At 39.9% G+C, this 14,217-nt stretch overlaps 1 protein-coding gene across 4 annotated transcripts in view; it reads right to left on the reverse strand.

Annotated features, from left to right (window-relative positions):
- Positions 1 to 1,017: 1,017 nt before the first annotated feature.
- Positions 1,018 to 14,217, reverse strand: part of TRUB1 (TruB pseudouridine synthase family member 1) — a 56,380-nt gene continuing 43,180 nt past the window's right edge. Inside the window, exons 7-8 of one of the 4 annotated variants that reach the window (XM_060768488.2) lie at positions 11,428 to 11,484; positions 1,018 to 1,304 (exon numbers count right to left, since the gene is read on the reverse strand). In XM_060768488.2, coding sequence (XP_060624471.2) covers positions 1,201 to 1,304; positions 11,428 to 11,484 — 161 coding nt within the window. In that variant the 3' untranslated portion in view covers positions 1,018 to 1,200. Of the gene's footprint in view, positions 1,305 to 8,091; positions 8,741 to 11,427; positions 11,485 to 14,217 lie in introns of those variants that run through there. The other 3 variants (XM_060768486.2, XM_060768489.2, XM_060768487.2) reach the window with 3 other exon arrangements.

A 14,217-nucleotide genomic window follows, 5' to 3' on the forward strand; every position in this document is an offset into this window, starting at 1 on the left:
TAGTGCTGTTCAGTAGACCTAAGCACCTTGAAAAGTTTTTTTACAGCACTAGATCAGTGATTCCTAAGCGTTGGTCTTTTAGTTTTTTGAGACTTTAACTCTCAGAAGACCTAGGCAGCTTGGCCAACTGGCAGGGATTCTGGAAATTAGAGTCCAAAACAAGCAATGAACACAAAACATAAGAATGCAATGAACAATCACAATAACAGTGAGCAAGCCGCATGTACGATAAAATGATTAAATACTCAGGGTGAGATAAAAGGAGCAGATTATTTGCAAGGGAGCATTCATAGGGAAACAGGGTAGTAAACAGGCCTTTGTACAAGGGGGAGGTGTACTCCAAGGACAAAAGCGTTGAGGGGAGCAATAGCATAAGGTTGTATGGCTACTCTCCAAAAGCGCAATGACAGAGCCAGGTCTTGAGATTCTTTTTAAAGGTTTCTAGGGTAGGGACTTTCCTAATCTCTCCGGACAATGAGTTTCAGATTCGGGGAGCCACAGAGGAGAAGGCTCTCTCCCTTGTAACTACAAGACGAGCCTGTGAAACTGGCTATTTTAAATACAGCAACATGTAGCCGAGGTTACTCAGTACTATTGGAGCAAAACAACTGTAGGGAACTAAACCTTTCCTCCCTACACAGGGAGGACCTCACCTACATAATGCCCCGTACCTTTGTCAGTAAAAAAATAACATAAAGAGCACTAAGCCTAGTCTGGACTTCTGATAAAACTGGACTGAGTCCAAAAGCTTGTAAAATTCAAGTGAGTTTGTAAAACCGTTTTTAGATACTTTTGAGAAAAAGACAAGTAAGCCATTGCCTTTTAACTCTTAAGTCATTACTTTGGGGGTCTCTGTAGTACAAATGAAATTAGTAAAAAGTAACTTCCCAAGCTATACCCTGGCAAATGGAGTGTATTGCAATATGAAAACGCCTTGATATGCAAAAAGCAGCAGGGACATCAGGAATTCATTCAGGCTGCATTCTGAGTATATCATCAAGAGCAACATCTGTGAGGCATATTTGAAGCAGAGACTTTTTAATCAGAGAAGCAAATGTTTCAGGCATCTGACAGACTACTAACACTGGGGTTATCTGACACTTTGTCTACCTGGAGCAAATGTGAGTGTACTTAATCTGCTCCTTCAGGTTTTATTATGAATGCAGATTGTAAGACTATGATGAATGGGATTCCCCATCACTACATTTCCCCCACGGCAGGCACTGTTCTTTGATCTTGGCACTGATGGAGAGGCAGACGGAAACCTCTTCTCCCAGTTGACTCTGTTCCAACACTATCCCCACCTGCAGTTAAGAAAAGGGAAAGGTTGAGAAAGGCTGGAGAGCTTGCAGGTAGGATATTCCTCCGTTTCCAATGCTTTTTATATTGTCTCAGGGTGCAAACTAGTTCATATAAGCAATTGCACTTAACTTTGCTTGGTATTAACCTTGAAATCAATACACAACCTGGATATCCCAAGGTCTACCTTCCCATGTTCCTTGCTTCTTAAGACTGTGATATGCCTAGCTGGCTTTCTTTTTTTCTTCTTCTTTTTTGTAGTTGGAGGTGCTGTGGCAGACATCATGGGTCTTCAGGATGACCTTATAAAAGACATCCTTCTAATGTCTCCAACAACAGGAAAACAGCTGGACACATCCCTATTCAGCCCCCTTTCCCTCTGGTTAACCAGGAACAGTTGAGTGTCTGTGTATGTGCTGTACACTCCTTATAGGGTGGATTTTAGAGGGGATATTGATCATTGTGGAGTCATAACATAATTTGGGACTCACAATAACAAAAAAGAGGGTTTTGGCCTGAATCCAAATTACACCACAGGCCTGTGTCAAAAAATACATGCATAGATATTGCAGGGTCACCCTGTAGGAGTTTCCTCATTACCACAAAAGATGCTACAGCTATCATTATTGTGGTTGCATATATTTAGCTTTTACTTCACCAAAACATTAGTTGCTCCATGTAATTAAATCCAGTATTAAGTGGATTCCGTTTCAGACAACAAAAAGCTATCCATCCTATATACACTATTTATTCAGCTATACAATAAATAAAATTTAATGCCTTTCTTATCCCAGAGAGAGTTCATGCCCCATCATATAATTAGCACTCATTATTTGTACCGTGCAGAATACTTTTTGGAAAATATACTGTTTCACTAGAAACTCATTTTATTCAAGTCCCCAATTAAAGGTAATTGCATGGGCCTTGAAGCTTTTTCTCATGTTACAGACGAAGCCTGTATATTTAAAAATAAGTTCCTACCTCCACCTAGTAGCAAGCGAAGTAGAGGTGAGCATATATCCTTATTGGTCATATAACATGAGCTATCTTTCCTAATGCTTGCAACATGCAAAGACATGAAAATCCACTTTAAGGTAATCTTTAAAACACAGGACTGAAAAACTATAGCTTCTAGCACTTTTTTTGTCGTGTCAAGAGCGACTTGAGAAACTGCAAGCCCCTTCTGGTGTGAGAGAATTGGCCGTCTGCAAGGACGTTGCCCAGGGGATGCCCGGATGATTTGATGTTTTATCATCCTTATGGGAGGCTTCTCTCATGTCCCCGCATGAGGAGCCGGAGTTGATAGAGGGAGCTCATCCGCCTCTCCCTGGATTTGAACCTGCGACCTGTCGGTCTTCAGTCCTGCTGGCAAAGGGGTTTAACCCACTGCGCCACCGGGGGCTCCTCTTCTAGCACTAATCCACTAGCATTTTCCCAAGAGTTTATACCAGGGATGGCCAAACCTTTTTGTCTTAGGGCCACATTGTGGGCTCAGCCAGGAGGGCCCGGCCAGGAAAGAGGGTAGCCAAGGTACACGCTGAGTGAGTTGGACCTAGGAGGGGGAGGGCCATGGGGAGGGCAGAGCCAGGAAGGGCAGGGCCAGGAGTGGGTAGGTCATCCTCAGGTTGTCGTCCTGGCATAAGGAAAGGGCTGCTTGCTCACCCTATCCTTATGCCAGAAGGAAAATGAGACATGCGGCGACTGCCCCAATCCTTCTCCCCAATCCTCCTCCTCAATCTTTGGGCTGTCCTCTCAGCATAATACCAGGAGAAGGACAGTGAGATAAGTGATGTCTGAGAACGCTCTGGAGGGCTCTCAACCACTGTGTGCCTTCTTTGAGTCATCCTCCTGGCATAAAGACAGGGCTGCTCACATGGCTTGGAGGAGGGCCAGACATGCAGTGACTGAGAGCACTCCAGAGGGCTCTCAGTTGCTGCGTGCTTTCCTCTCCCATCCTTTCTGCGCAAGGATGCAGCAGGCCACTACGGCTTTATGCGAAGAGGACAGGGAAAATGAGGAGGGCCTGTGGTAAGTGCCCAGGGGGCCACATCCGGACCCCAGGCCTTAGTTTGTCCATGCTTGGTTTATACAATATAATATGCAGGTATTCGACTATTCACCTTTATCTACCTGCCCAAGAAGAGACAACGTAAAGTTAAGTTGGAGAACGGCTGGGGATTTAAGTTTTCTTTGGCTCCCCATTCCCTCTGCTTATCACACAGTATAAAGAACTGTGATTCAACTACAGGAGCCAGACCATAGCTATGACCATAATCAACCCATAGATTCTTCAAGGATGTGAAGAATTTGGGGCCAAATATTTAGACAGACAAGGGCATAATGGAAGAAGCAGCTCATTTTGTAAGGCATGTTCCCAATTTTACCATTGTGTCCTTGTTAATTGTATAATCAGCATTGAATGTTTGCCGTATCTGTGTTCAGTAAAGCCACTCGGGGTGAGAAGGGTGGGGTATAAATACTGTAAATAAATAAATAAATATTTTCTTGTACCACTGAGACCAGTTTAAAATGAAGTATCATCATGTCACCCCAGTATTTGTTCGATTCTATGGTATACTTCCAGTCAAAATATACGGCTCACTATTACACTGGTCAACACACATTTTGATGCCTCAAATGTTAGACTTGTTTCTGTATATATTTGACCTTCTGATTCTAAAAATGGTACCAGTTTTCATCTGCTCACCCACTGAAAATCATGATAACTGTATCAAAGAAATGCAATCAATGCAATTTTCTGAATCAGTACCTTAAATAACCCCAGGAACAGGCCCCAAAAATCAAGACATCAAGACTCTTTTGTTTTGTTGGGCTGAGTTATCCATAGTTTCATGTACCCATGGTGTGTGGATATGGGTGTCTTTGAATATATCCCTTGTGGGTATGGGAGCCATACTGTAATAACCCAAAACTCATGTGAGAAAAAGGAAAAAAGTGAAAAGAAAGTAACTGTACCTAAAACAACTTGGCAGTGGTATAATAGAAACAGAATAAAGGAAGAGCATTAGATAGACACCAGGAGAGACTGGCCATCTCTCTCTCCTGGAAATTAAGATCCACTTGGAAGAGAGCATTCTACCAGATCCCAAGAAGGCAAATGTCCCAGTCACAGATGGAACCGCATTCCCTGCAGATATTCTCAGATCCAGTTCTGCTGCTGATGCATTTGGTGCTGGCTGTTTTCCAGAGTCCTTTTTAAATCATCACCATTTGATATAGTATGCTGACTGCATCTTATTGGAGAAATCAGATTCTGCTACTGTCATTCATGCCAACACTCTTATGACAATTTGAAAGACATTGCCAAGAGAGAAGAAATTAGAAATGGGAGCACTGGACCAGAGAAAATTAACAATGCATTCATATCTATTTTTGGATCTCACTAAAATACAGACGACAGTTAATGGTAAAATGTGCTGAGAATTGAAAATAGATTTGGCCGAGGAATAGATTTTTTATTTTGTTTTTGCAGACATAGCCAGAGTATTGCACTAAAAATGTCAGTTCTTTGGAAGGGAAACCTACTAGAAACTAACCACCAATCTCAATGTGTTTGATAATACTAGCAAACTATTGGCTGTATGTAATCATGGTTTTCTATGCCATTGGCCTTTATCTTGTATGTACTAATATGCTGTACCAGAGTGCGAGATCAACAGAATTATCATCATACAAAGTAGGAGGTTCTCTAAATGTGTTTTTGGAATAGAACTTTGAAAAGGTTGATGGTTATTTAATGTCTAAACTATAACGCAGTTATTAAATCAGAGGTAAAAATTGTAGAGCCCTCCATATATTGCTAGAAAACAGCTCCCAGGCAACCTAGCCAATACAAGCAATGGAGAGGAAGGATGGAAGTTGCAGCTCAATAACATGTAAGTTCAACCCAAATTCAAAAATTAGCAAAAGTAATTAAGAGATTTGGAGCCCCCAGTGGTGCAGTGGGTTAAACAGCTGAGCTGCCGAACTTGCTGACTGAAAGATTGGCGGTTTGAATCCAGGGAGCGAGGTGAGCTCCCGCTGTTAGCTCCAGCTTTTGCCAACCTAGCAGTTTGAAAACATGCAAATGTGAGTAGATCAATAGGTACTGCTTCTGCGGGAAGGTAACAGCGCTCCAAAAGGCATTTACGGATAATGCCGGCTCTTCGGCTTAGAAATGGAGATGAGAACCACCCCCCAAAGTCAGACACAACTACACTTAAAGTCAAAGGGAAACCTTTACCTTTAATTAAGAGATTTAACATTAAACTTTACTGGCCTTCTCAGGATTTAGACATGAAAAGAATGAGCACTATTTATAAATAGTTCAAACCAACACTTGCACAGAAAAAGATGTTGATGGTAGCAGCTATCAATGAACATTCAAGTTGGCATCTAATTTTCTTTCAATACTTACACATTAAGCATAGTCATAATGACTTCAGGCATTCTGAATTCTATAGGATGCCATGTACGTTTCCCATTCACAAAGTGCATTTATATGGGCTATATATTTACTAAAAATATTTCTAAACCATTCTTGTTTGTGGCATTATTTGTTCAGTCGCTTCCAACTCTTCATGACCTCATGGACTAGCCCATGCCAGGGCTTCCTGTTGGTCATGGCTACCTCCAGCTCCTTCAAGGTCAAGCCAGTCACTTCAAGGATACCATCCATCCATCTTGTCCTTGGTTGGCCCCTCTTCCTTTTTCCTTCCAGTTTCCCCAGCATCAATGTCTTCTCCTAGATTTCCTGTCTTCTCATTATGTGGACAAAGTACTTCATCTTTGTCTCTAAAATTCTTCCCTCCAGTGAGCAGTCTGGCATTATTTCCTGGAGTATGGACTGGCTTGATCTTATTGTGGTCCAAGGCACTCTCAAAATTGTCCTCCAACACCACAATTCAAAAGCGTCTATCTTCCTTCATTCAGCCTTCCTTGTGATCCAGCTCTCACATCCATAGGTTACTATGGGGAATACCACTGCTTTAACTATGCAGATCTGCATTACCAGTATGATGTCTCTAGTCTTAACTATTTTATCGAGGTTTGTTTGTGGCATACTCATGGGAAAATATTTTGTTTCTCTGGAGTGCAAACTGCCACACAGACTATTCTTTTTATTGAAAGTTCAAAGTAGAAGATTTAACTGAATATGGCCTACTTTTGAGAGCTGGAAGGAAACTTGAGAGATCAAGCAGTCCACCCCATTGCTCAAGGCAGGGACTTCAGAGGAGGATACGGCTACAATATCCATGACAAATGGCAATTCAGTTTCTGCTTAGGCATCCCTAGCAAAGGGGAAAATTTTGGTTAATTATCTTGTTAATGGAATGCAAGACTGACTTTCCCAAATCAAACTGAAGGACCAGCTTCTAAAATAAATTCATCTTCATAGTATCTTCCAATCAAAGCCATACAACAACATGGGAAGTTTAATTCTTGGCTAAGACTGAAAGCAACCAACAAATACCTATACGTTTCCTGAACTAGGACACAGCCTGAAGGTACATAATGCAGAAATGCTGGTGAAACTTAGAATGTTTATGTCTTTATGTAGTATGCAGATTTTTTTCTTTAGTATATTTTATTCTATATTATTATATAATGCTAATAAAATGTTTTTTAAAGAAAACTGCAGGCATGTGGCTGGAACCTGACACTCAAAATCCAATTGTCCAGCTTTTCTTCACCATCTTCCCAATGCTGATGTTGCTAAAAGAAACCTCTAGTAGCTGGAGGACCAAGATATATGTGGTGATGGGCAGGTGTAAAAAGGCTTTGTGAAAATGAGCTACTGTATATACTTGAGTATGACAACTCGAATATAAGCCAAGGCACCTAATTTTACCACAAAAAAACCTGGGAAAAAGTATTGACTCTAGTATAAGCCGAGTGTAGGAAATGCAGCAGCTACTGGTAAATTTCAAAATAAAAATAGATACCAATAAAATTACATTAATTGAGGTACCAGCAGAATAAATGTTTTTGAATATTTACATAAAACTGTAATGTAAGATAAGACTGTCCAACTCTGATTAAACCATTAGTCTAACCTTCTTCAATGTAAATGTGCTTATGTATACTTCCAAAAATAATAGAGTAAGATAATAAATATAATAATAATAATAATAATAGAGTAAAATAATGGAAATGTAATGACAGTAATAATAGAGTAAAATAATAATAATAGATTAAAATAATAAATGTAATAAAATAATAGCAATAATAGAGTAAAATAATGGATATCTAATAATAACAATAAAAATAGAGTAAAATAATAAATGTAATAATAATAATAATAATAATAATAATAACAGAGTAAAACAATAAATAACTTTGACTCGAGTATAAGCTGAGGGGGGGTTTACAGTCTTAAAAAGGGCTAAAGAACTCGACTTATACTCAAGTATATACTGTACTTTGCCAGGGGCTTTGTTAATGGAAGTATGCTATACACAAAGTGTTATTCATCCCTTTAAGATACACTGACAAGATGTATCTAGGGAAAGATCAGTGTTCCCATTAAAAATCTTACAAAGAGATATGTACATACACTCATATTAAAATATCTGGCATTCATTTTGTCAAACATACAAGAACATTATTCATACTCTCAACAGAACTAGAGTGAAGGTTGGAAGGAAAAAATGAAAAGGTAGAAGACTGGAAGAAAGGCAGCCCCCGTTCCTCCCATATAACTGTATAAATATAACAGCATGCCAATGCCTCCTTTGAAAATTGTGAGGCTATTTTGCAGGACTCAAACATGTTTTCCAAAAATTGCTGTCATTACTGGAGTTCATGAATTTTTATTGTACCATTTTCCCCACATTCTTCTTATAAACTCTTTTTATTCAGTGTCAACATTTCAAACTGCTTTATTTCCCTTGAAAAGCAGAATCCAAGTATCTGCAAAAACATGGAACTGAGATCAAATTAAAGAAACAATGTCCTGCAAGCTCCTTTCAAGGGTATAGTGATGACCCTGCTTCCCTGACAAATACGTTTACAATGCAACACAGACATTATGGGAAGAAATAAATGCTGGACATCTTCTTATGTCTCTCAACACAAGCAGGAGAGATAGAAAGGCATTGTTTCCATTGCACTGCAATTTGTCATCCTCTACACACAGGACTGTAAATTTACGAGGGAAGACAAGACAATCCCGGAGTAATCTGAAAACGTCTCAGTCATTCAGTCTTTTTCCTTGACCTGACTTATCACTTATCTTCACAGCTCACAGCGTGTTCTTCAGACAGTTCTGTCTTTAATTTTTTACGAGATGGTTCTGCCTGGAGAAGAAGCATGCAACGCTCCAGGGACTGGCTGATTTCACCAATTGTCCATTTGTCCTCAGAAAGTGCATGCTCTTCCAGTGTAAATGGTCCCTGTTTGGTTCGGGTCAGCTCATGTACAGTGGCACAGGAAGACAGCTCTAAAGCATGGGGGGGGGGGGGGGGAGTGGAAACAAAAACACAAACCTGAAAGAGCGTATCAACATTTAACAGGATCAGAAATAGCATCCCAACAGAAAAAGATAATTAATGTGATGTTAATTAAGCATACTATTTAAATTGCAAAGCTGAGGGCAGGAAACTGTTTTATTGCTCCCTACTAGAAAAGCACAATGTATAGTAATGAAGCTATAAATACATGATAGTAATCATTATCATCATTATCATGTGTATAATAGTCAACATGCATATAATGAACTGGAACCAGTCCTAGTCACGCCTAAAGCAGAAATGCTGGAATGAATAGAATTTAAGTTAGATATCACTGAAATAAACCATTGATGTCAAGGAGTATGTGATATGCAGGATGCATTTTCATTCACTGTATCAAATTTGGCACAAATACCTGATTTGCGCAAATTTGAATGATGGCGGAGTTGAGGGAGGGACTGATTTTGTCATTTGGGAGTTTTAGTTGCTTAGATTTATAGTTAACCTACAATCAAAGAGCATAAACAATATAACTGGGCCAAAATTCCCACACCGAACACCCATGACCAAAAGAAAATACTGGGAGGGTTTGGTGGGCATTGATCTTGAGTTTTGGAGTTGTTGTTCACCCACATCCAGAGAGCACTGTGGACTCAAACTATGATGGATCTGGACCAAACTTGGTAGGAATACTCAATATGCCCAAATGTGGAGTTCGGGGAAAACAGACTTTGACATTTGGGAATTGTATTTGCTGGGATTTATAGTTCACCTACAATGAAAGAGCATTCTGAACCCCACCAACGATAGAATTGGGCCAAACTTCCCATACAGAACCCTTATGACCAACAGTAAATATGGTCATAGGGGTTCTGTATGGGAAGTTTGGTCTTTGGCAACCCCTCTGACACCCCGTTGTAATCCTGACCCCCAGGTCGAGAAACACTGTCCTAGGTCATGTGGCCAGCATGACTGCATGGAGCGTCGTTACCTTCCCGCCAAAGGGGTACCTATAGATCTACTCACATTTACATATTTTCAAACTGCTAGGTTGGCAGAAGCTGGCCTAACAGCGGGAGCTTACTCCATTTCGCGAATTCGAATGGCCAACCTTTTAGTCAGAAAGTTCAGCAGCTCAGCAGTTTAACCCACTGTGCCACCAGGGGACCTGGGTCTACTCTACGCATGACTAAATCTGATTCTAACCCACTATTTTGATGGAGGGAGGGAGCTAGGCTAGCATTCTTCTTTCCTTAGGAGTATGTTTTAATCCCTTTTGGAAGAGCTGAATAGGGGTATGCTAACTCCGATACTGCATGTCTTCAATTCTAAGACACACTTTTCTCCTATAAAAACATCTCTAAAAATGGTGTGCATCTTAGAATTGCAGGTGTATCTTTTATATTTTTGGTGGTGGTACTGAAATTAGGGTGCGTCTTGCAATCAATGGCGTCTTACAACTGAAGAAATATGGTATTAGCCACAGGTAGTCTGGCACCAACAACAATGGACAACTGCTGAAATATTTTCTGTTTATGTTTTCTATAGTTTAGTTGTGAAAAGGGGTGTGCCTCAGGCAATGTATCTGCCTTACAGTGATCATGTTGGATGAAGTACAAGCACATAAAATTCTTCATACAAATTTAATTTCAGGTCAAAATGTGAACTGATTATGTGGTTTCAAAAAGTGGACATAATCCAAACAGAGTTATTATATCAGGTGAATAAGGGTATACTAACTCATACCCAAAATTAATAAGAGCATCAGCCCTGGCTTTGTCTTATTCAACTGCGGAGTATGCCTGCCCTGTTTGGCATAAGTCTAGCACTGAACAAAACATGCAGAATAATCACAGGATGTCTCAGTACTAGATCTGTCAATAAACTCCAGAGGCAAACCAAGAATGGACAACTTGGAAGTCCCTGAGCAGACTCAGAAGTGGAGTGGGCAGATCAAAGGACAACCTGGCAAAATGAAACAACCTAAAATAATTTTCCACTCTGTTACTGTGGAGCAGAACAAACGGCTCCTCCTCTGTATGCTTGTCCACAATGCCCTGCCTCATGTACAGAAGAATGGTTTAAAGCTACAGGCAATGCGGTCGCTATTGCCCAGTTCTGGCCAAAAATTAGTTAGCTGCTTATGCTCCTTCTATTTTTATCAGTTTTATACTTATGTGTGCACTGCTTTTGGCATGAAATAACTAAATATCAGGTTTAAGATAAGGCTTTATGAATGCTGGTGTAAACCTTAGAGTAGAAACACTAAAATGAATAGGATTTACAGAAGCAAAGGTGATGAATAAGCCCCATTCATTTTAAAGGGTTTTCTTGAACTGAGTCTAACACTGGATTGAGCCAACGAATCCTCACCATAAACTTTACAGAGAAGAACCATCTTGGTTTTAACTTTCTCATCTGACTGGGATGAAAATCAGGGGGAAAATCATATTACATCCTCCTAATATTGTGACCAATCCACTACTTTACTACTGCCCTTACAGAATTCCTTTATAGCCACTTCAGTCAAGTTTATTACTAATAGCATGAAAGCCAAAATCACAGCAAAATGTTCGAGAGCCTTAGACCACACATCTGGCACTGCAATGCTGAAAACAAAAATGGTTGTCTGTCAACAAAAGCAAATACTCCAGAGTGACGTGCTTTGTGTGCCTACCTCTGCCAATGTCGTTGACCAAGCTTCTGACATAAAAGCCACCGCCACATTCAACATCTGGAATATTAACAGCAACATGGTAAATTGCCAGTGAAGTGCAAAATCTACTTTACATAGAAATGTAAAAGTGCACTAAGCAAACAAGAGAGTGATTAAAATATTTATGGGTTGTAATATAAATTATTCATCCTGGTAACATATGTGCGGGTGAGATTGCAGGCGGGCAAAAAGAAGAAAGCAAACAGAAATAAAATGCACCACTTCATCCATCATTCACCTTATAACTAATAGCTTCAGGATCTCAGTAAGTAGTTCAAGCCCTTTGTTTAGAGCAGAAAGGAAGGAGATGCCACATGATGTCATAATATTTATCTGTTGGCGATTGTGGAAAAGTTATTTTAATGTGCTGGCAAAAGCCAACTATGAATGTTTTAAAGCACTGAGTCTGAAGTCTGTGCCTAGCATTCACAATCCAATTAAGGGACAAAGACATTTTCAAATCGACCTCTCATTTGCCACCCTGCCCACTGTAGAGGGTTACAAGTCACTGAGGCAATGAAATTACACAGTCCACTGAAAAAGTTTGTATATTCAGCTTGCCAAACAAAAGTGCAAGTCAAATGGCTAGCTTTATGAACTAATGTTCATGATACATTAAAATATGCAAAGTTGTTTAGCTTTGCTTGAAAACAATGAGTTCCAACCCACCCTGGACATAAGACAAGCTACCAAAACATCAATTTGATATAGGTTGAAAACCAGATTACTTTGCCAACTCCCTTGTTGCTTCCAATGCTGGGAAGACTTTACAACGGTGGTCTTTATTGCTTGTTCTAATCTTATTGCTTCCAACAAGATCTGGACAATCCAGATGTGTTTTCATAAATATTCTCAAACATGATCTCTAATAAAGATAAAGGTTTCACCAAACATTAAGCCTAGTTGAGTCCGACTCTAGGGTGTGGTGCTCATCTCCATTTCTAAATCGAAGAGCCGGGGTTGTCCATAGACACCTTCAAGGTCATGTGGCCAGCATGACTGCACAGAGCGCTGTTACATTCCCGCCAAAGCGGTTCCTATTGATATACTCACATTTGCATGTTTTGGAACTTCTAGGTTGGCAGAAGCTGGAGCTAACAACAGGAGCTCACCCCATCTCACAGATTTGAACCACTGACCTTCCGGTCTGCAAATTCTTCAGCTCAGCGGTTTAACTTACTGTGCCACCATGGCCCCCCATGATCTGTAGTCGGAGTGGGGAATCATAGACCTTAGAGATGTTTTGGACTACAACTCTGACTGTTCCTTATCATTAGTTACCTAGATGAGGTAAATCCAACTTCTAAAATTTAGCCTCATATTAGCTTTAAGGTAGGATTGTAGCTTGGATCACCAATCTCTAGCACTCCCCAGTGATAGTTTTCCCTTATGATTGGATTATCATTAATTCAAAAATCACTTGAAGACACACAACTTAAATCAATAACTATGTAATTGGTTCTAGTTTTTTCTAACTTGGATGAAGATTGTTTATATTTCACTGGTGTCGAGGGTGACTACAGTCTAGTGATGAGAGTGCTGTATTTTCCTCACTGAGCCATGTATCTCAATGGTTGTCTTGAAGCTGTCAATCTCTCTCACACAGGGCTGCTGTGACAATAACGTAGGGAAAAGAAGAGCTGCCTTGAGCTCAATGGGAGAAAAATAGGCAAGATACAAATGTTTCAAATAAAATAAATAATTCTGGATGAGACACGTGGTTTCTTTTATTTGCCCCTGACAATTGCCATATTATATTATTGCATATACTGTGACACTAACATAGCTGTCACCATCCAGAGAGAAATGTGTGAAAATAAACACTTGTTCCACCCAAACTTTTAAACAGGCACAGAGCTTGGAAAAGTTATTTTTTGGAGCAGAACTCCCGGAATCTCCACCAGCCAAGCTTGTTGAAATATTCTTGGAGTTGGTTTGTTTAATGGTTATTGTATTAATTGTTCATGTAATGGCATTGAATTGCTGCCTATGTAAGCCATCCTGAGTCCCCCTTTTGGGGTAGAGAAGAGACAGGATATAAATACCAGAAATAATAAATAAATAAGTTGCTATCTAAAAATTTAATGGGAGCAAGGGTTGAGGAAGGGATGAAAGAAATGAATGTCATCAAGAACAATTATGTATATTTAAAAGTTGGTTCCAGTTAGAAATGAAGAGTAAATTGGTTTTTGCAAAAATCTAAAGGAAGAGAAAAGGAGCACAATGTACCTGTTCATGTTATGGAGTGGAAAAAACATAGTTAGATTTTCAATCATGAGCAAGATGTCTTTGGACTAGTGAGCATGGAAAACCTGAAGAAGGAGAGTGCACAATCAAGAAAATTGAGTGAATACGGTTGCCAAGGAGCATTAAAGGGAAGGACAATATTTAGTATTGGCTAAATATTTAGTTAGGCCCAGCTTCTGCCAACCTAGCATTTTGAAAACATGCAAATGTGAGTAGATCAATAAGCACCATTTCAGCGGGAAGGTAACAGCGCTCCATGCATTCTTCCTTGCCACATGACCATGGAGGTGTCTACGAACAAGCCAGCTCTTCAGCTTAGAAATGGAGATGAGCACCACCACCCCCAGAGCAAGACACCACTAGACTTAATGTGAAGAGGAAACCTTTACCTTTTCTTTACTACAGTAGTGTTTCTCAAACTCTGGGACCTCAGGTCTTTTGGCCTACAACTCCCAGAAATCCCAGCCAGTTTACCAACTGTTAGAATTTTAGGAAATTGAAGGC

Source organism: Anolis sagrei, chromosome 3, assembly GCF_037176765.1.
Source record: "Anolis sagrei isolate rAnoSag1 chromosome 3, rAnoSag1.mat, whole genome shotgun sequence".
Classification (NCBI taxonomy): Eukaryota; Metazoa; Chordata; class Lepidosauria; order Squamata; family Dactyloidae; genus Anolis; species Anolis sagrei.